Below are 20996 nucleotides of genomic sequence, written 5' to 3'. Positions count from 1 at the left end.
GGCCTCGGCAGCCAAAAGCACGACCAACCATGGTTGAGCGATTATAATCAGGGATGCTCAAGAGGGCAGAATATGAGGAGCGCAGATATCTCGGGGGTGTTGTGGGGCTGAAGAAGATTACAGAGATAGGGAGGGGCGAGGCCATGGAGGGATTTAAAAACAAGGATGAGAATTTTGAAATCAAGGCATTGCTTAACCGGGAGCCAATGTAGGTCAGCGAGCACAGGGGGTGATGGGTGAACAGGTCTTGGTGCGAGTTAGGACACGGGCAGCCGAGTTTTGGATGACCTCAAGGTTACGTAGGGTGGAATGTGGGAGGCCAGCCAGGAGTGCGTTGGAATAGTCAAGTTTAGAGGTAACAAAGGCATGGATGAGGGTTTCAGCAGCAGATGAGCTGAGGCAGGGGCGGAGATGGGCGATATTACAGAGGTGGAAATAGGCGGTCGTAGGTATGCCACGGATGTGTGGCCGGAAGCTCCTTTCAGGGTCAAATAATGACACCAAGGTTGCGAACAGTCTGGTTGAGCCTCAGACAGATGCTAGGGAGAGGGATGGAGTCGGTGGCTAGGAAACGGAGTTTGTGGCAGGGACCGAAGACAATGGCTAATTCCTAATATTAAAAATTTCTGCTCATCCAATACTGGATGTCGGACAAGCAGTCTGACAATTTAGAGACAGTGGAGGGGTAGAGAGAAGGGGTGCCGAGGTAGGGCTGGGTGTCGTCAGTGTACATGTGGAAACTGACGCCGTGTTTTCGGATGATGTCGCCAAGGGGCAGCGTGTAGATGATAAATAGGAGGGGGCCGAGGATAGATCCTTGGGGGACCCCAGAGGCAACGATGCGGGAGTGGGAAGAGAAGTCATTGCAGGTGATTGTCTGGCTACAATCAGATAGATAAGAATGGAACCAGGCGAGTGCAGTCCCACCCAGCTGGACGATAGTGGAGAGGCGTTGGAGGAGGATGGAGTGGTCAACCGTGTCAAAGGCTGCAGACAGGTGGAGAAGGATGAGGAGGGATAAGTTACCTTTGTAAGTTGTATGTCTTACTTGGATTGTAGAACAAATTCAAGAATCAACATTAAAAGAATCGAACAAGTGTAAGGTGTCGTCATTACCCCCTCAGCCAAGTTCCTGTCAGAGCTATGATGCAATCATCCACAATGAGCTCATGGATGGCAAGGGCCTTGTTCGCAAGTGAACGGACATTCTGGAGGGAGATGTGGAGGAGAGGGTCGGTGATGGCTGATCCACTGCCAGAGTCCACAGGGTCAGCGCTGGGAGGGGTGAGTTGGACGGGGAGCAGATTGGCAAGATTAGCACTCCCCCCACCGGGTCGCTGGACGGGAAGGTCGGTGAGGGAGTAGGACGGGACAGTTGGGGTTGCTACTCGTGCGGAGTCAGCGACAGGTGCCACGGTGGACCCTTCGGAGGATGCCAAGAGAGGCACAGGGGAAGCTGTAGGCTTATCTAAGAGAGAGTCAAGCCTGGGACGGCAGCAGGAGAGTAGAAAGCCGGAAGAGTAAATGAAGGGTTGGGGTAGGGATTTGGGAGGGCAGGGTGTCTGAGAGAGGAGAGATGAAGGGCGGCATGATGACAGGAGAGACTGGTCAGGGAGAGAGAGAGAGAAAAAGAAAAAGGGGGTGAAAAAGGTGGAAATAGAAGTGAATGGCTTGGGTCCAGAGCAGCAACCAAAATGCATGCGCAAAAGGACACAGAAAAAACTCAAATTACATAGGCCTAGATGTAGCAATTATAGGGATGCATATTCCCTGGTAGTAGCAGGGAATAGGTTGGCGACAATAATAGGGAGTCCAGAGTTAAAGTCCCATGGAGGGAAAAAGATGGAGTCGGCGTGGAGCATCGACAAACTGTTGTCAAAGCTCGGAGGAAAGGAGTAGCAGACGAGTGAACTCCGGAATCGGTAATGAGAATCGGTTGCCGTGCAGGAAGATGATGGCGAAGTTGACGGTCACCGTAGATCAGAAGCAGCGGAGAGAAAACGCAAAACCTCAAGTCAGCGACCAACAAAGCAGAAAAACCAGTCAGTCAAACGAGTCACCAAGCTCAGCAGAGAAACAACAGCAACTAGCAGAAACCAACAAAGCTGAAAAACCAGTCGAACGGGTCAGCCAGCTTAGCAGAGAAACAGCCGCTCCCCTCCGCGACACCTTGGTCCACTCCTCCATCACCCCCAATACCCCTTCCCCTGGCACCTTCCGGTACAAGCGCAGGAGGGTGACCCCGAGCTTCTGGTCGCTGGTCACTTTAATTCTCCGCTCCACTCCCTCTCAGACCTCACCTTCCTTGGCCTCTTACACTGTTCCAATGAAGCTCATCGTAAGCTCGAGGAACAGCACCTCATCTTTCGATTAGGCAATTTACAGCCTTCTGGACTCAACATAGAGTTCGACAATTTCAGACCATAACCTCGGCCTCTATTCTTTGTCCTGGATGGTGTCGAGCTTCTTGAGTGTTGTTGGAGCTGCACTCATCCAGGCAAGCAGAGAGTATTCCATCACATTCCTGACTTGTGCCTTGTAGATGGTGGAAAGGCTTTGGGGAGTCAGGAGGTGAGGCACTCGCCGCAGAATTCCCAGCCTCTGGCCTGCTCTTGTTGCCACAGTATTTATATGGCTGGTCCAGTTCAGTTTCTGATCAATGGTAACCAGGTTAAAGCAGTTAACTTGTAGTTAGGGCTAAAATGCACCAACTGTTGGAGCATGGGGAACTTGAACAGTGGCAGCAAGGAGAGAAAGGGCAAAGGATGGCAGGAGATGCCCATGGATAGAAGGCAGAGATCCAGAGCTCCTTATGGTGCTGCCAGCCTAGCGGCAGCCATCAACACCAACATTCGTTTCCTAGAATTATGCAGGATTACATTTCAAAGCATTTTCTTTTGGTTTAAATGAACATAGAAAGCGATTTTTTGAGGGGGAAGGCTTCTTTTTAAATATATTTTCTCAACAGCCATTGTAGGGAGGGCAGGTGACGCACTCTCTGGCTTAGGTCAATGTGACTTTTGAAACAGGTCAGTAGCTTGTTTGGGAGACTCCTACGCACCACCCCCCCCCCCCCGCCCCACAGGGAATGCCTGGACTCCAGACAGCACCTTCCAACCAGAGCGCGGTTGAGTTAATTACAGGAAACTTTCGATTTACCGGCACCTAAATAACCAGAAATCTCGGTTAACTGGCAAAATTCAGGAGTAGGTTCAGGTAAGTTTTATTACTTTTTTTACTCCATTTGTTGCCGTGCAAGGGTGTGGCTGCAGCTGTTGCTAAGCTACAGAGACGCTTGCAACTTGTGGCCATTGTTCTGAAGCTGTTGCTAAGCAACAGGGTTTGTTGCTTTATACGGAGCTCTCAGCTCCGTATCTTTTACTATAGCGTTCGGTTATCCAGAATTTTTGATGAACCGGCACCACGTCGGTCCCGTCCGTGCCGGATTAAAAAAAAGTTTCCTGTAATGCTGTAATTGAAGGGAAAAGAAATGCACATGTCTCTGCTGGTGTTTATACTTTAAAAAAAATAAAATTTAAAAAATTGTTCATGGGATGTGGATGTCGCTGGCAAGGCCCAGCATTCATTACCCATCTCGAATTGCCGTTGAGAAGGTGGTGCAACCGCTGCAGTCTGTGTTTTCCTTATAGTTTTTCCTAGCGGTTTAATACAACCGAGTGGCTCGCTAGGCCGTTTCAGAGGACAGCTAAGAGTCAACCACATTGCGGTGGGCCTGGAGCCTCACATAGGCTAGACGGGGTAAAGACAGCAGGTTTCCTTCCCTAAAGGACATTAGTGAACCAGTTGGGTTTTACGACAATCTGAGTTTCATGGTCACCATTATACTAGCTTTTTTTTTAATTCTAGATTTATTTAATTAACTGAATTTTAAATTCCCCAGCTGCCCTGGTGGGATTTGAACTCATGTCTCCAGATCACTAGTCCAGGCCTCTGAATTACTTCTTCGGCAGCCCCTCGGAACCGAGGATGACTCTCTTCCACATTAAGAATGAGTTCTCAGGTGACTGAGGAGTCCAATGCGGGACCTACAGTCTCTGTCACAGGTGGGGCAGACGGTGGTTGAAGGGGTGGGTGGGTGGGGTGCTTGGGTTGACGTGCGCTCCTTGCGCTGTTAGCGCTTGGCTTCCGCTTGCTCCCGGCGAAGAGACTCGAGGTGTTCGGCGCCTTCCCGGATGCTTCTCCTCCACCTTGTGCGGTCTTGGGCCAGGGATTCCCGGGTGTCGGTGGGGTTGTTGCACTTTTTCAAGGAGGCTTTGAGGGTGTCCTTGAAGCGTTTCCTCTGCCCACCTAGGGCTGTCTTGCCGTGTCGGAGCTCAGAGTAGAGCGCTTGTTTTGGGAGTCTCGTATCGGGCATGCGGACAATGTGGCCCGCCCATCGGAGCTGATCGAGCGTGGTCAAAGCTTCGATGCTGGCCTGAATTACTAGTCCAGTAGCATAACTACTATGCTATCATTCCCAGTTGGACCAAATGGCCTGTTTCTGTGCTGTATATTCTACGTAATTCTATGTAAATCAACGGCATGAATACAAGTCTGTGGTACGCAATTTGGCACAACATCTAGGATAACCCCTGTGACTCTGTACACTTACTGTGCGTAGTGTGACGTGCTGCCAATGTACTACAACCTTGCATAAAAGGTCCCAGGGGACAAAGGTGCTGGTCTCCCAGCGGGTCTAGCCAATAGTAGAGCATTGTCTCTACCCACGCCTCACCACTGTGCCATCCAGCGACAAACAGAAATTCCCAGGAGGTAGGCAGCTTTATATTTCAGACCAAGCCATTTTACAAGGCACTCATTTTTTTGTGTCAAGGGGCAGTATTTGTAAAATAAGCTTTACATTTAAATAAAATCAAGGGAAAAAAAAATCAGAAAAGGCTGAAATTTACCACGTGCAGATTAACACCGCCATTTATCTAGCGCTTTTAATGCAGAAAAACATCCCAAGGTGCTTCATAGAAGCGCAAAGCAAAAAAGTTACTTTGGATAACCTGAAAAGTCGCTGGAGTTCAATAACAAGTTGCATTTATATAGCGCCTTTAAATGTAGCAAAACGTCCTACGGCGTTTCCCAGGAGCGATTATCAAACAACATTTGGCACCGAGCCACATAAGGAGATATTAGGGCAGATGACCAAAAGCTTGGTCAAAGAGGGAGGTTTTAAGGAGCGTCTTAAAGGACGAGAGAGAGAGGCGGAGAGGTTTAGGGAGGGAATTCCAGAGCTTAGGGCCCCAGGCAGCTGGAGGCAAGGCCACTAATGGTGGAGCGATGAAAATCGGAGATGCTCAAGGTACTGGTATATACAGGGTAGGCCTTTCACTGAAAGGCCGCAGTGTGGACACCCCTGGTTTAATGATGAATTAAATTAACTGAAATAACAACAGAAAAGGCTGGAAAAACACAGCAGGCCAGGGCAGCATCCGTGGAGAGAGAGAAACGGAGTCAACGTTTCAGGTCGATGACCTTTCGTCAGAACTGAGAAAAAAAAAGCAGGAAAGGGGACAGATTTTAAAGCAAGTTTAGGGGCTGGGAAAAGGGGGAGGGGATGAAAGAACAAAAGGGAAGGTCTGTGATAGGATAGAAGGCAGGAGAGATTAGAGATATTAAGAGATATTCAAGGCGAGAGGAGGTGGTAATGGGACAGGTAAAGGAACAAAGGATGGCTCTGGATGAAGTGTGAATGGCACTAGCAGAATGAAGGACAGCTGCCACGTGGGAGGGAAGAAAAAAGGCCAGACGAAAGTTAAATTAACTGCTTCAACACAAACTTTTAAAAAAAAAACTACCCTTCAAAGTCACTTGTTTCAAAAAGAGTTCAAATGGTTCATTTGTAAAAGATAATTCACCAGTGGAATTAGAGGGCAGTCAGTTTTCAGACAAAATGATATTGGTAGGGTCATTTTGAGGATTAAGATTTGGCCTGGGCATTGATGAAACCCTCCCGAGTCTGGTAATAGGTCTAGCCGTGGCGAGTCAATGGCACTTGCTGACATCAAGAGATCCATTGTTTCTAAATAGAGCCAGTGCAACCAATCGTTAACGCACAAGGGAGATGCAAAAACCTGGTGGCGTTAACAAACGCGCAGTCAACAATGGGAAGTCCTCACAGGACAGAAACTCCTGTGTGTCAAAGCATTCCGAGCACAGGAAATTACAGATCTAATCACTGGGATTATTCAAGCTTTATTATTGTGCTTTGTGACGTGAATCAGTCATTCATGAAAGAAAGACTTATGAAATAATACTGAGCAGCCTGCGGGTGGCGCTGTCCAGGGAGAGTATAAATACTCGGGCATGGGCCCAGCTTGCGCAGCACATTCTTAACAGGAACTAGTGAAGGACACAACTAGACCTCCATGTTGTAAAACAGTTGATTAAAAGCTTTGTTTAACGCTTAGACCAAGTGCCTAGTAGTTTTCTTACGTCACTTTGTTCAGGGTAATTATAAACGTCTCTGGGCTATGAGCAGCTGTGCACAACACTCTATAAATTAAGTTACTGTACTACTGTGTTAAACTGTAAGAAGTTACAACAGCAGGGCTTTTTTTAATTTATTGGCACATTACTTCTTTAACCCCACCAATCTCTCCTGAAGGTACGGATTTGCCAAGTTACAGTTCCATTAAGTGCTAGCAGCCCGCCAGTCACTGTGGCCATTCATTATGTGCAAGTCTAGTCAGATTCTATCCTCGCATGCCCGCTTTCCAGGGTTCAATTCCCCGACGGGGAGAGATTATATAAGCCCAGTTAGCTCGGTCGGTAGAGGATGCGACTCTTAATCTCAGGGTAGTGGGTTCGAGCCCCATGTTGGACGGATTGTGTTTAGGCGGCAGCCGTGACTCGGAGTCAGAAGGTCGTGGGTTGAAGTTCCACTCCAGAGACGCGAGCACAAAAACCTAGGCGGACAGTACGGAGGGAGTGCCACACTGTCGGAGGTGCCGTTAAACCGAGGCCCCAGCTACCCTAGAACCAGGGGTCACAGTCTCCGAATAAGGTGGTCGGCCATTTAGGACTGAGATGAGGAGAAATTTCTTCACTCAGAGGGTGGTGAATCTTTGAAATTCTCTACCCTAGAGGGCTGTGGATGCCGAGTCGTTGAGTATATTCAAGACAGAGATCGATAGGTTTTTGGATACGAAGGAAATCAAGGGGTATGAGGATAGGGCGGGATGGTGGAGTTGAGGTAGAAGATCAGCCATGATCTTATTGAATGGTGGAGCAGGCTCGAAGGGCCGAACTCTTATTTCTTACATTCTTATAAATGGTAACTGAATCGAAAGTACTCACCATGTCTTGCAGCTCCTCCTTCTCTTGTAAATCCTTCTGCCCCTTCAGCCAGTTGATGTAGGACTCTTCCTCTTTTTCCTTTGAAAGCACAACACATGATTGATCATTATTATTGGTAAAATCACCGTGCGCAACCTTATCCACGGCACTGCCACGGGCTGCAAATGAAAATGTGCACAGCCGGAAATTTTAAAAAGTCACTCGGCAGCTCTGAAGCGATAGCTCTTGCTCAGATTGAGCAGAGGGGAACAGAATGCTCGTTTTCTCCCTTGGAAGGTTTCTAGCCTGGCTCCTCGGCAGTTTCATCGGAAAACGCAGTCATAAATTTTACATTGCGGCCTCCCGATTTTAAACAGCGCTCCTGAGAAAAGAGCCAAGGTTACCCACGTCACCGATATCGGCACTGACCCCAAAACCCACACGATCAGGGTATTGAAAGTTGAGGCATTATTTTATGAAGGAGCAGAAGGGATTGTCCCGTTTTTTGCCTCATTTCATTGTTCTCCCCTAGTTGCAATGTTACACTGACAATAGGTAGCGATGGGACATAACCAACGTTCACCCGAAGGGGCGCGGCCGCGTATCGGGCATTCCCGCGCAAGCCGCTCGCCAGCTGCTGTCGTTGGAATAAACGGGTCTTTTTCCAAGTAGAAGGCAGTGACTAGTGGGGTACCGCAGGGATCGGTGCAAGGACCCCAGTCATTCACAATATATATTAATGATCTAGACGAGGGAACTAGATGTAATATCTCCAAGTTTGCAGACGACACAAACTTGGGTGGCGTGTGTGCTGTGAGGAGGATGCAGAGAAACTCCAGTATGATTTGGACAGGTTGGGTGATTGGGCAGATGCAGTATAATGTGGATAAATGCGAGGTTATCCACTTTGGTGGCAAAAACAGGAAGACAGACTATTATCTGAACTGCAATAGATTGGGAAAAGGGGAAGTGCAACGAGACCTGGGTGTCCTTGTGCACCAGTCGCTGAAGGTAAGCATGCAGGTGCAGCAGGTGATTAAGGCAGCAAATGGTATGCTGGCCTTCATAGCGAGAGGTTTCGAGTACAAGAGCAAGGATGTCTTGGTGCAGTTGTACAGGGCCTTGGTGAGACCACACCTTAGTATTGTGTGCAGTTTTGGTCGCCTTATCTGAGGAAGGATGTTCTTGCCATGGAGGGAGTGCAGTGAAGATTCACCAGACTGATACCTGGGATGGCAGGAATGACGTATGAGGAGAGATTGGGTCGATTGGGCTTATATTTGCTAGAGTTTAGAAGAATGAGAGGGGATCTCATTGAAACTTATAAAATTCTAACAGGACTAGACAGACTAGATGCTGGAAGGATGTTCCCGATGGCCGGGGAGTCCAGAACCAGGGGTCACAGTCTAAGGATAAGGGGTAAGCCATTTAGGGCTGAGATGAGGAGGAATTTCTTCACCCAGAGAGTGGTGAACCTGTGGCATTCTCTACCACAGAAGACAGTTGAGGCCAATTCATTAAATATATTCAAGAAGGAGTTGGATATATTTCTTAAGGCTAAGGGGATCAAGGGATATGGGGAGAAAGCAGGGACAGGGTACTGAATTTGGATGATCAGCCATGATTGCATTGAATGGCGGAGCAGGCTCGAGGGGCCGAATGGCCGACTCCTGCTCCTATCTTCTATGTTTCTATGTTTCTATACTGCACATTCGGGAAATTTAATGGGACTGCGCACCAAAACAAAAAAAATTAGAGGGAACACTGGACATAATGTAACAAATCCCACGTATTTCTACACACTGCATGTTGATGTGGAAGTACTGCAATTTTGCATAAAGAGTTAAGGCAACAATAAAAATGCAGAACTGAGCAAAATAAATCACTCACCACACAAAAAAATACACTTCCGTTAATAATGGGTGTGGTGACAGGCACTGCCCCAGGCTCATCATCTTCCCAGACAGAGTGTGTGCCGCATAGAAACCAGCAATGGAGGAAAAATTAAATACCTTCTCCTCTTTGGATTTCATCCGCGGTTTCAGAAAACCAAAGCCGCCGTCGTTCCCGCCCTCGCTGTCCTCGTCGCTGTCTTCAACAAACTTACGAAAACTACAGAAAATTCAGAACAACAATCAGCAAGAAAAACTAAGCAACAAGCATTACAACATTCAATTTGAAGGCATAATGGGTTAGTGCAGAGTCTCTTCCCTCTAATCGCTGCCTGAATCCTGCTCAGACCACTGAGGCAATGGAAGTCTCCTGTCTCGGCCAACTGGAAGGGTCCCAACTTGGTGATATGAGCTCCCACTTTGTATAGCTTGCACAGGCATGATGGGCCTCCTTCTGCCCTGGTTAGACCAGACATGGAGTAGTGTGTTCAGTTCCGGTCTAACCACACCTTAGTAAGGACATATTGGCCTTGGAGGAATACAGCGTAGATTTACCAGAATGATACCTGAACTCCAAGGATTAAGTTACGAGGAGAGATTACTCAAACTAGGGTTGTATTCCCTGGAATTTAGAAGATTAAGGGGTGATTTGATCAAAGCTTTCAAGATATTAAGGGGAACTTGATAGCTTCTCTCCAGCTACCCTGTTTCCGCTAGTTGGGGAGTCTAGGATTAGGGGACATAGATTAAAAGTTAGAGCCAGGTCTTTTAGGCGTGAAGATAGGAAACACTGCTACACGTAAAGGATGGTAGAAGTTTGGAGCTCTGCCGCAAATGGTAGTTGTGGTAGGTCAATTGTTAATTTTAAAATCAGAGAATCATAGATTTTTGTTAACCAAAAGTATTAAGGGATATATGGAGTTAGGTCACAGATCAGTCATGATCTCATTGAATGGCGGAACAGGCTTAAGGGGCTAAATGGCCTCCTCCTATTCCTATCAGTCTGTGATTCTTTGAACAGTGTAAAGGGCGCTTTACCCAGCATAGGACATGAGCGTTGCGTCTATCCAACCTGCATAACTTGACCATGACAGTGTGCAAGGCAGTTCCCCTCCGTATCATTGATATTTGCAACCAAGTTGAACACAAAATCCAGAACAATTAAAGAAAATTAAAAGCCAAGGTCAGGATTTTTTTTTTTTTTTTTTTTTTTTTAAAGCATGGATTTTAACAGCCGATAAGATTTGTAGTGTTTCATGTGGCACAACTCTCGCGCTTAAGGCTTTATTTAAAAAAACAAAAAAGTTTGTAACCTAGCTAGGAAAGAAATAGTGCAGGCTCGGACTGTAATCTTTCAAAATATGTGGCAGAGTTCTGGAGAACAGCAACAAAGGGAGACGGGATAAAGCAAGAAATTATGGGGCAGTTAGCCTTCCTGGTCAGTTAACTGCCTCGATTTGATCATATAGGATAAAAATTACCAGACACTTGGAGAAACAGGAGTTAAATCAGGGCCAGTCAAGGCAAATTTCTAAAAAAAAGGTCTTGACCAACCATATAGAATACATTGAAGAAATGCCACGGAGGACCGATAAAGAAAATGAGGTGGATGCGGTGTATATGGATTTTTAAAAATATCCAATAAAGTATCACATAAAGAAAGACTTGCATTTATATAGTGACTTTCACAACCACCGGATGTTCCAAAGCGCTTTACAGCCAACGAAGTACAGTCAATGTTGTAATGTAGGAAACGCGGCAGTCAATTTGCGCACAGCAAGCTCCCACAAACAGCAATGTGATAATGACCAGATAATCTGTTTTAGTGATGTTGATTGAGGGATAAATATTGGCCAGGACTTATGGCAAAGACAATGGCATGTGGAATTAAGAGGAATGTGCCCACTTGGACAGAAAGATGGTCAAAGGGCAGAAAGCAAAGAGTAGGGGTAAAAGGATGGTTCTTGGACTGGAAACAGCAATTCGATGAACGAACTAGGAAAATTCTATAGTGTATTCAAGCAATGCTTGTCCCAAGGACTAGTCTGCTATATACTCACTTTTCTCGCAGTTGTTTCTGTTCCTCCATATAACTGGGGGATGTTGCTCTCTGAAATCAAGATCCAACAATATCTGTCACCATCATGAATGCAAAGGAAAGTAACAATCCTATATGCGAACAGACACATTTAGAACAATGCTTAACAAAGACTTCTTGGGCTTCCTACAACATTGAAAGCTTTGAGGGCAACATTACTGAAATGTTCATTGGAAAGTACTCCTGCTTTTAAAGGTACTAAAACCTGTTTTATAAAATCAATGAGCTCCCATGGCCTAGTAATGAAAGAAAGACTTACATTTCTATAGCGCCTTTCATAACCACCAGACGTCCCAAAGCGCTTTACAGCCAATGAAGTACTATTGAATTGTAGTCAGTGTTGCAATGTGGGGAACGCAGCAGCCAATTTGCGCACAGCAAGCTCCCACAAACAGCAATGTGATAACAATCAGAGAATCTGTTTTTTTTTGTGATGTTGATTGAGGGATAAATATTGGGCAGGGCACCAGGGAGAACTCCCCTACTCTTCTTCGAAATAATGCCATGGGATCTTTTACATCTACCCGAGAGAGCAGACGGGGCCTCGGTTTAACGTCTCATCCAAAAGATGGCACCTCCGACAGTGCGGCACTCCCTCAGCACTGCACTGGGAACGTCAGCCTATATTTTTGTGCTCAAGTCGCTGGAGTGGGACTTGAACCCACAACCTTCGGACACCGAGGTGAGAGTGCTACCCACTGAGCCGCGGTGGGTAAAGGTACCGCTGTGTAAAGTGCCAGCGACCGAACGATCACAGGCTCGGATCCTAGTCTTTGCTGAACTAGCTGATCTCAGCGGGAAGGCTGCAAGTGACTTTGGCCACGTAGCAGAAAAGTACATCAGCCAGAGAGATGCCCAACAATCCTTACTGAAAGGTGCACGTGCACGGACGGCAGGCGTTATATAAATGCAAGTTGCTGTTATTAAGTTAGTGCCTCTGGGGAAAAGGAAGGGGAGAGAATTGCAAAACAGGGCAGGGGAAATTGACCCTTTTTCCCCTCCACCTTTCCAAACCCACCTCTAGCAACCAGACTTTGTGATAGGCAGTCAGCTGACACGAGCCATCAAACAGTTCCACAGACTCAGCACAGATTCTGCTCCTAGATAATGCTCCCAAGTGGTCAGTTACAGGAAACTCTTTTTTATCCAGCACCGACGGGACCGGCGTGGTGCTGTTTATCAAAAAGTCCAGATTACAGAGAGGTATAGTAAAAGGTACGAGAGCTCCGTACACAGCAACAAATCCAGGCTTCCCTGTTGCTTAGCAACAGGTGCAGGAACCCCGGCCACAGACCAAGCGTCCTGTCAAGTGCAGGAACCCCGGTTACACAGCCACAGATCCAGGAACGGCCACTACTGTAATATGAAATAAAACTTACCTGAACCTACTCCTGAATTTTGCCGGTTAACAGAGATTTCCGGTTATTTAGGTGCCAGTAAATAGAGAGTTTCCTGTAATTTGTACGCTTAACGTTACAGAATTTTTGAAAACCACTGATAATTCTGAACCAGAGTTCCAGGTTTATCCCTCGCTCCTCCTCCCCCCCGTGGCCACACTACATCGGAGGGAGAAAAGCAATCAAAAAAGGGTGCAGTAGTCACACAACTCAACACACAAGCAGCACATATATAATCCCCCATAAGAATGGCAGGAATGACGTAGGAGGAGAGATTGGGTCGATTGGGCTTATATTCGCTGGAGTTTAGAAGAATAAGAGGGGATCTCATTGAAACTTATAAAATTCTAACAGGACTGGACAGACTAGATGCAGGAAGGCTGTTCCCGATGGCGGGGGAGTCCAGAACCAGGGGTCACAGTCTAAGGATAAGGAGTAAGCCATTTAGGACAGAGATGAGGAGGAATTTCTTCACCCAGAGAGTGGTGAACCTGTGGAATTCTCTACCACAGAAGACAGTTGAGGCCAATTCATTAAATATATTCAAGAAGGAGTTGGATATATTTCTTAAGACTAAAGGGATCAAGGGATATGGGGAGAAAGCAGGGACCGGGTACTGAATTTGGATGATCAGCCATGATCACATTGAATGGCGGAGCAGGCTCGAGGGGCCGAATGGCCTACTCCTGCTCCTATCTTCTATGTTTCTATGCAAGACAGGCCGCTCCTTGCGACAGTAGCGCGACCCACACAAACACACAAAATAAAACAACTCGCTGCTCTCTTACCTCGATTTTAACTCTCGAGTCCTCGTCACTCTCTTCATCTTCATATTTCCTTTGCAATAAAAAGAAGTTATTTTAGGAAAGAAACAAAAAAAGGGCGCCCGTCATATTGCTCTGGTCGCCCAAATCTCACAAACATAATGGCAAAAATCAACGTTACTTTGCGTACTGAAGTAGTGTGTACCAATTGAAAACTTGGGTCAGTCGAACGTGCGACTCCTCCCCCAAATAGGACACTCCATCCCAGGGCAGAGTGCCCCAACAAGCAGAGTGGCAAAGGCTCAATGAGACGACCTAAAGAGGGTGAAATTCCTCTTCTAACGTAAACGGGAGAGCCACCCATTCCTTTCCCATAAGTGACCACACTCTAATGGAATCACGGGAACGCACGGCTTTGAAACATGCATTTTTTCCACATTTGGTTACTACATTTTGGTTACAGGTGCACTGGAAGCATTATATTTTTTTTTTAACTATTCATTCACGGAATTTGAGCGACGCTGGCAATGCCCATCCCTAATTACCCATTTCAGAGGGCAGTTAAGAGTCAACCACATTGCTGTGGGGTCTGGAGTCACATATAGGCCAGACTGGGTAAGGGCGACAGATTTCCTTCCCTAAAGGACATTCGTGAATCAGGTGGGTTTTTACGACAATCCATTAATTATAGAGAACAACAGGCAAAAGAGGGATTCCGCCCAGAAGTGGCTTCAAGCACCAGCCATATGAATGAAGTTAAGAGACAAAGATGGTAGCTGGCCCAAAATGCACGTTAGTACAGAAAACACGCCACAGTTTCTACATATTCACCAAATATGACTTACCCCTCCTTCTCAAGAATGACCTTCCTTTCATAATCCTTCAGGTACATAGGTTTTTCCTTTTTCTTTTTATTCGCGGCGCTTTCCTCGTCCCCTTCTTGGCTGGACTCTGCTAATAGAGGGTTTGGGAAGTTACACTCGGGTCCCTTTCAGTAGCTGCATCGCTTTCCCACCTTTCTCTCCCGTTTCCCCCCCCTCTCCCACCCCCCGGGGCCAATTCATGTGAAATATTCATGAGGGAAAAAAATGGAAAACTGAAGTTTATAAAGAAATAATTGCTTCAATTGCGCAGCCGGTCTGTCCGTGGCGAAAGAGAGAAAGACAGGTTAATATTTTGGGTGGAGACCTTCATCAGAACAAAGGGTCTCGCGTCGCTCAAGGCATTACATGCCATTCTCTTCTAGATCTGGACACTTCTGGCATTTTCTGCTGTTGGGTAAATGTAGACAGGTGTACAGCTCAACCAAATATTTTCGGAAATAACAACAGAAAACGCTGGAAAAACTCAGCAGGCCAGGGCAGCATCGGTGGAGAGAGAAACGGAGTCAACGTTTCAGGTCGATGGCCCTTCGTCAGAACTGAGAAAAAAAGCAGGAAATGGAAAGCAAGTTTAGGGGCTGGGAAAAGGGGGAGGGGATGAAAGAACAAAAGGGAAGGTCAGTGATGGGATAGAAAGTAGGAGAGATTGAGAGACATTAAGAGCTTGCTTACCAGTGATACTCACATTTGGTTACTACATTTTGGTTACAGGTGTTCTGGAAGCATTATATTAAAAAAAGTATTCATTCACGGGATATGGGCGACGCTGGCAATGCCCATCCCTAATTACCCATTTCAGAGGGCAGTTAAGAGTCAACCACATTGCTGTGGGGTCTGGAGTCACACACCGGCCAGACCGGGTAAGGGCGGCAGATTTCCATCCCTAAAGGACATTAGTGAATCAGATGGGTTTTTACGACAATCCACCATTACTGATACTAGCTTTTTATTCCAGATTTATTTAATTGAATTTAAATTCCCCAGCTGCTGTGGTGGGATTTAAACTCATGTCTCTGGATCGTTAGTCCAGGCCTCTGGATTACTACACTAGCAAAATACTGCAGATGTTGGAAATCTGAAATAACAGCAGAAAGGGCTGGAAACACTCAGCAGGTCAGGCAGCATCGAGGAGAGAAAAACAGAGTCAATGTTTTGGGTCGAACCCTTCGTCAGAACTGGAAAAGGTTAGGGAGGAGAGATTTTTAAGCAGAGGCAGGGAGGAGGGGAGGAAAGAACAAAGGGAAGGTCTGTGATGGGATGGAAGGCAGGAGAGATGACAAAAGGGAGGATAGTGCAAGGCAAAAGGAGAGATAATGGGACAAGTTAAGAAATAAAAGATGGCTCTGGATGATGGCAGCAACATTAACAGCTACCATTTGAGGAAACAAGGGGGAAAAATATATACAGGAAACATTTTTTTATCCGGCACGGACGGGACCGACGTGGTGCCGGCTCATCAAAAATTCCGGATAACCGAAAGCTATAGTAAAAGATACGGAGCCGAGAGCTCCGTATAAAGCAACAAACCCTGTTGCTTCAGAACAATGGCCACAAGTTGCAAGCGTCTCTGTAGCTTAGCAACAGCTGCAGCCACACCCTTGCACAGCAACAGATGGAGGAAGGCAAGTAATAAAAGTTACCTGAACCTACTCCTGAATTTTGCCGGTTAACCGAGATTTCCGGTTATTTAGGTGCCGGTAAATCAAAAGTTTCCTGTATAAAGAAATACTGGGGCCAATTTATAGTCTGAAATTGTTGAACTCCATGTTGAGCCCAGAAGGCTGTAAAGTGCCTAATAGAAAGATGAGGTGCTGTTCCTCGAGCTTACGTTGAGCTTCGTTGGAACAGTGTAAGAGACCGAGGACAGAGAGATCAGAGTGGGAGTGGAGGGGAGAATTAAAAGTGACAGGCGACCGGAAGCTCGGGGCCACGCTTGTGGACTGAGCGGAGGTGTTCCGCAAAGCGGTCACCCGATCTGCGTTTGGTCTCCCCAATGTAGAGGAGACCGCATCGTGAGCAGCGAATACAGTAATACTAGATTGCAAGAAGTACAAGTAAAAGTCTGGGTTACTAGTCCAGTAACAGAACGACTATGCTGCTGTACCCATAATAGTGATTAAAGTGATTCCTAGTTTGATACCTACATGGCTGAATAACCATCGCTTGCATAGGCTCCGCAAAAAGTGTCAGCCTTGGCTCAGTGGTAGCACTCTCTCAGGAGTTAGATATTCATGGGTTCAAGCCCCACTCCAGGACTTGAACACATAATCTAGGCTGACACATCAGTGTAGTACTGAGGGAGTGCTTAATTGGCAAAGGTGCCGTCTTTCGGACGAGACGTTAAACAAGGCCCTGTCTCAGACGGATGCAAAAGAGTCCACGGAATTATTCGACGAAGAACAGAGTAGTTCTTTCCAGTGTCCTGGACAATATTTATCCTTCAGCCAACACCACCAAAACAGTGTATCTGGTCATCCATCTTGTTGCTGTTTGAGAAAGCTTGCTGTGTACAAATTGGCAGTTGTTTGCATACATAACAACAGTGACTGTACTTTAAAAGTAATTCATTGGCTGTGAAGCACTTTGGTATATCCTGAGATTGTGAAAGGTGCTATATAAAGTTTTTTTTGGTCCATAACACGGGGCAAAATACCATAAACAACCACCTGCATTTATATAGCAACTTTAACATAGGAAAATGGCCTAAGGCACTTCACAGAAGCATAATTAGACAAGAATTAGGACATTAAACCAAAGGAGGAGATATTAGGATGGTTGGGTAAAACTGTGATCAAAGAGGGAAGTTTTAGGGGGGGGCCTTAAAGAAGGAGAAAGGAGGGAGGGGAAAAGAGAGAGGTTTAGGGAGAAAATTCTAAAGCTGAGAGCCTAGGCGGCTGAAAGCATGGCCGTCAATGGTGGGGCGAAGGGAGTGGGGGATGCACAAGAGGCCGAGGAGGTTATAGAGATAGGGAGGAGCGAGGCCATGGAGGGATTTGAAAACGGGGATGAGAATTTAAAAACTGAAGCATTGGCGGACCGGTAGCCAATGTAGATCGGCGACGATGGGTGTGATGGTACAGGAAACTTTCGATTTACCGGCACCTAAATAACCGGAAATCTCGGTTAACCGGCAAAATTCAGGAGTAGGTTCAGGTAAGTTTTACTTCATATTCTACTTGCCTTCCTCAATCTGTTGCTGTGCAAGGGTGTGGCTGCAGCTGTTGCTAAGCTACAGAGACGCTTGGAACTTGTGGCCATTGTTCTGAATCTGTTGCTAAGCAACAGGGTTTGTTGCTTTATACGGAGCTCTCAACTCTCCATATCTTTTACTATAGCTTTCAGTTATCCGGAATTTTATGATGAACTGGCACCACGTCGGTCCCGTCGATGCCGGATAAAAAAAAGTTTCCTGTAGTATGTTAAAGAGCTGCGCCATAGATTGGTTGGAACTCCTTCAACAGAGGATGTGGGAAACATTGCCTGGACGGCCTGATATTCACCCTGTGGGGGGAACTATCACAACACTTAGGCACTCGAAGTTGCTCAGCAGTAATAAAATAACCAAGCAGGTACGATCTGCCACTCAAACCTCAACTGCACCCACCTTGCGCCGTGTAAAACTGTGCATCTTTATGGTAGATTTTGGGATCCTTCTTCTTCAACAAAGATAACGTCCTGTAGAACTCCATGTCCAGTTTGGGGTCAGTTTCCTTTGAAAGAAATGCGGAGGGAGCTGAGCAGCACAGACTTATGGAGAAGATCAGCAGCCAGACAGATTCGATCGGACCTGGATTTCAAAACCAGGAGCCGCCTCACAGGTGTGGGGGAAAAAAATTCTCGCCCCTAAAACAACATGGCTTTGAAACTTGACATTTCTGAGAATTACTTTGTTAGCGGGTCATTCGTTTGGGACGAAATGTAACACCCTCCTAGTTTTAGTTAAGGAGGAATTACTTTCCCAATCTTAGTTCAGTCGTGGCCACTTTTAGGTGATGGGATGAGTCCACTCCGGGAAAAGACCCTTGTGGGGTCGACTGAATTGAAGACACACAAGCTGCAGGAACCACCAAGGCAGGGTACAAAGTACATTGGTGTACTTCAAATGCAACCAGTCCAAAATAAAAACAGAAAATGTTGGAAAGTCACTGGAGCAGTCGGTTCTGACCAAGGCTCCCCTGTGAAATATTAACATCCTCCCTCTCTCACAGGCTGCTGTACATTTCTGCAATTTTCTCCCTTTTACATATATATTTTTTTCCATTGAGCTGGCGAAGGAAAAACCAAGTTTCGCACTTACCACTTCACTCTCATCCTCAGATTCGGAGCTGGAACTATCTTCTTCACCTGCCCCATCACCATAGCGATCCTTCACTGAAAATCAAATAGAAAGATCTGAAGTGTTTTCTTTAGAATGACCAACTACAAATCTGAAAACAGAAAATGTTCTCTTCCTTTTATTCTGCAGATTCATCCAAAAATTTATATATTATGACGGATTCAAATAAATGCTAACTGATTTAATTGCCAATCGGCGACAGAGCAGTTAAATCGCACCGTGTAATATTACAAATACTAAAGAAATTCAGCTACAAAGGCCAAAAAATGTCCCGTATGACCGAGGTGAACTATGAGTCTTAATTAAGTTGTACTGCGACATTACATCGAAGAGTTTTGATAAAATAGATAGGGTGAAACTGTTTCCCCTTTTTTGTATGTAAAAATATGTAACCTTTCTCTACCATATTATATACACAGACTATATATAAACATATTTTATAAACACATAAGTAACATTTTATTACCCATCTCTAATTATACATATATTTATTACTTATCTCTACTATAGAGATAGTTACCATATATTGGTGTGGAGATAGAGATAGATATACAGATAAATATATACAGATAGATAGATCTTCTTCTTCTTAGGCAGTCCCTCGGAACTGAGGATAACTTGCTTCCATGTTAAAAATGAGTTCGCAGGTGACTGAGGAGTCCAATGCGGGACCTACAGTCTCTGTCACAGGTGGGGCAGACGGTGGTTGAAGGGGCGGGTGGGTGGGGTGCTTGGGTTGACGTGCGCTCCTTGCCTTGCCTGCGCTTGGCTTCCACTTGCTCCCGGCGAAGAGACTCGAGGTGTTCGGCGCCTTCCCGGATGCTTCTCCTCCACTTTGTGCGGTCTTGGGCCAGGGATTCCCAGGTGTCGGTGGGGATGTTGCACTTTTTCAAGGAGGCTTTAAGGGTGTCCTTGAAGCGTTTCCTCTGCCCACCAGGGGCTCTCTTGCCGTGCCGGAGCTCCGAGTAGAGCGCTTGTTTTGGGAGTCTCGTATCGGGCATGCGGACAATGTGACCCGTCCATCGGAGCTGATCGAGCGTGGTCAGAGCTTCGATGCTGGGGATGTTGGCCTGAGCAGGAACACTGACGTTGGTGCGCCTATCCTGCTAATGGATTTGCAGGATCTTGCGGAGGCAGCGTTGGTGGTACCTCTCCAGTGCTTTGAGGTGCCTGCTGTATAGATATATACAGATAGATAGAATAGATATACAGATACATAGAATAGATATACAGATAGAGATCTATATATATACTTACTATCTATATGTATCTATCTATCTCTAGAGATAGGTGTGTGTATTTTTTAATATATTTTTTTCTTTATGTAGATATTGACATTGTTTTTTAAGGTGAGGTGTTGAGTATTTTCAGTGGTTTGATTGAATCAGGTGAGATTATTCTGTCAAGGTTTGGGCCTGAAGCCTACTCCAACAGGCTCCGTGCCGCCACACACCGAACCCTCCCCTCGCTCCCTCCGCGGCGACGCCTGGCTACTCACGCCGTTGCAGCTCCTCCTTCTGCCGGTACCTCTCGTACCGGCCGGCGAACTGCTGGTTGATTTTGAGCTCCGGGCCTGGCTCCATTGCTGTTACCATGCACACCGCCTGACCCCAGCACCGCCGGGTCAGAGACCAGGGGTCACAGGCGGCCAGCCACCAATCACGGGCCGCAGCAGCATTTAAAGGGACACCCACACAAACGTGCTTATAAAGCCTTCCTCACGCAGCAGACTTGCCTGAACTCAATTGGAAACTACCAGTGCTCATTGTGGATATTTCCAATGCAATTTATTTCAAAAATATGGATTTTAAGTTCCTTCAAAAACAAAAATGAACGAAAAAAAATGCGGTGAGGATGTTTCCACTGATGGGTGAGACTAGAACTAGGGGGCATAATCTTAGAATAAGGGGCTGCTCTTTCAAAACTGAGATGAGGAGAAACTTCTTCACTCAGAGGGTAGTAAATCTATGGAATTTGCTACCTCAGAGAGCTGTGGAAGCTGCAACATTAAATAAATTTAAAACGGAGATAGACAGTTTCCTAGCTGATAAGGGAATAAGGGGTTACGGGAGAGGGTAGGGAAGTGGACGTGAGTCTAGGTTCGGATCAGCCATGATCCTATTGAATGGCGGAGCAGGCCCGAGGGGCCGTATGGCCTACTCCTGCTCCTACTTCTTATGTTCTTATGTAAATACTCCATATTTGTAAGTAGGTTGGCAATCTGTTACTAATATATACTGATACAAAAAGAAAATACTACAGATGCTGGCAATCTGAAATAAAAACAGAAAATGCTGGAGATACTCAGCAGGTCAGGCAGCATCTGTGAAGAGAGAAACAG

At 46.2% G+C, this 20996-nt stretch overlaps 1 protein-coding gene across 5 annotated transcripts in view; it reads right to left on the bottom strand.

Moving 5' to 3' along the window:
- kri1 (KRI1 homolog) overlaps window positions 1-20304 on the bottom strand; it is a 39944-nt gene extending 19640 nt beyond the window's left edge. Inside the window, exons 1-8 of one of the 5 annotated variants that reach the window (XM_085971704.1) lie at window positions 20154-20304; window positions 18617-18690; window positions 17924-18029; window positions 14284-14392; window positions 13463-13511; window positions 11240-11289; window positions 9300-9399; window positions 7309-7386 (exon numbers count right to left, since the gene is read on the bottom strand). In XM_085971704.1, the coding sequence (XP_085827830.1) occupies window positions 7309-7386; window positions 9300-9399; window positions 11240-11289; window positions 13463-13511; window positions 14284-14392; window positions 17924-18029; window positions 18617-18690; window positions 20154-20250 (663 nt within the window). In that variant the 5' untranslated portion in view covers window positions 20251-20304. Of the gene's footprint in view, window positions 1-7308; window positions 7387-9299; window positions 9400-11239; window positions 11290-13462; window positions 13512-14283; window positions 14393-17923; window positions 18030-18616; window positions 18691-19175; window positions 20124-20153 lie in introns of those variants that run through there. The other 4 variants (XM_085971705.1, XM_085971708.1, XM_085971710.1 and 1 more) reach the window with 4 other exon arrangements.
- Between the last annotated feature and the right edge of the window lie 692 nt (window positions 20305-20996).

Source organism: Somniosus microcephalus, chromosome 31, assembly GCF_052327205.1.
Source record: "Somniosus microcephalus isolate GS21.2 chromosome 31, FLI_Smic_1.0, whole genome shotgun sequence".
In the NCBI taxonomy this organism is placed as follows: domain Eukaryota; kingdom Metazoa; phylum Chordata; class Chondrichthyes; order Squaliformes; family Somniosidae; genus Somniosus; species Somniosus microcephalus.
This window is presented reverse-complemented; position numbering and strand designations above follow the sequence as displayed.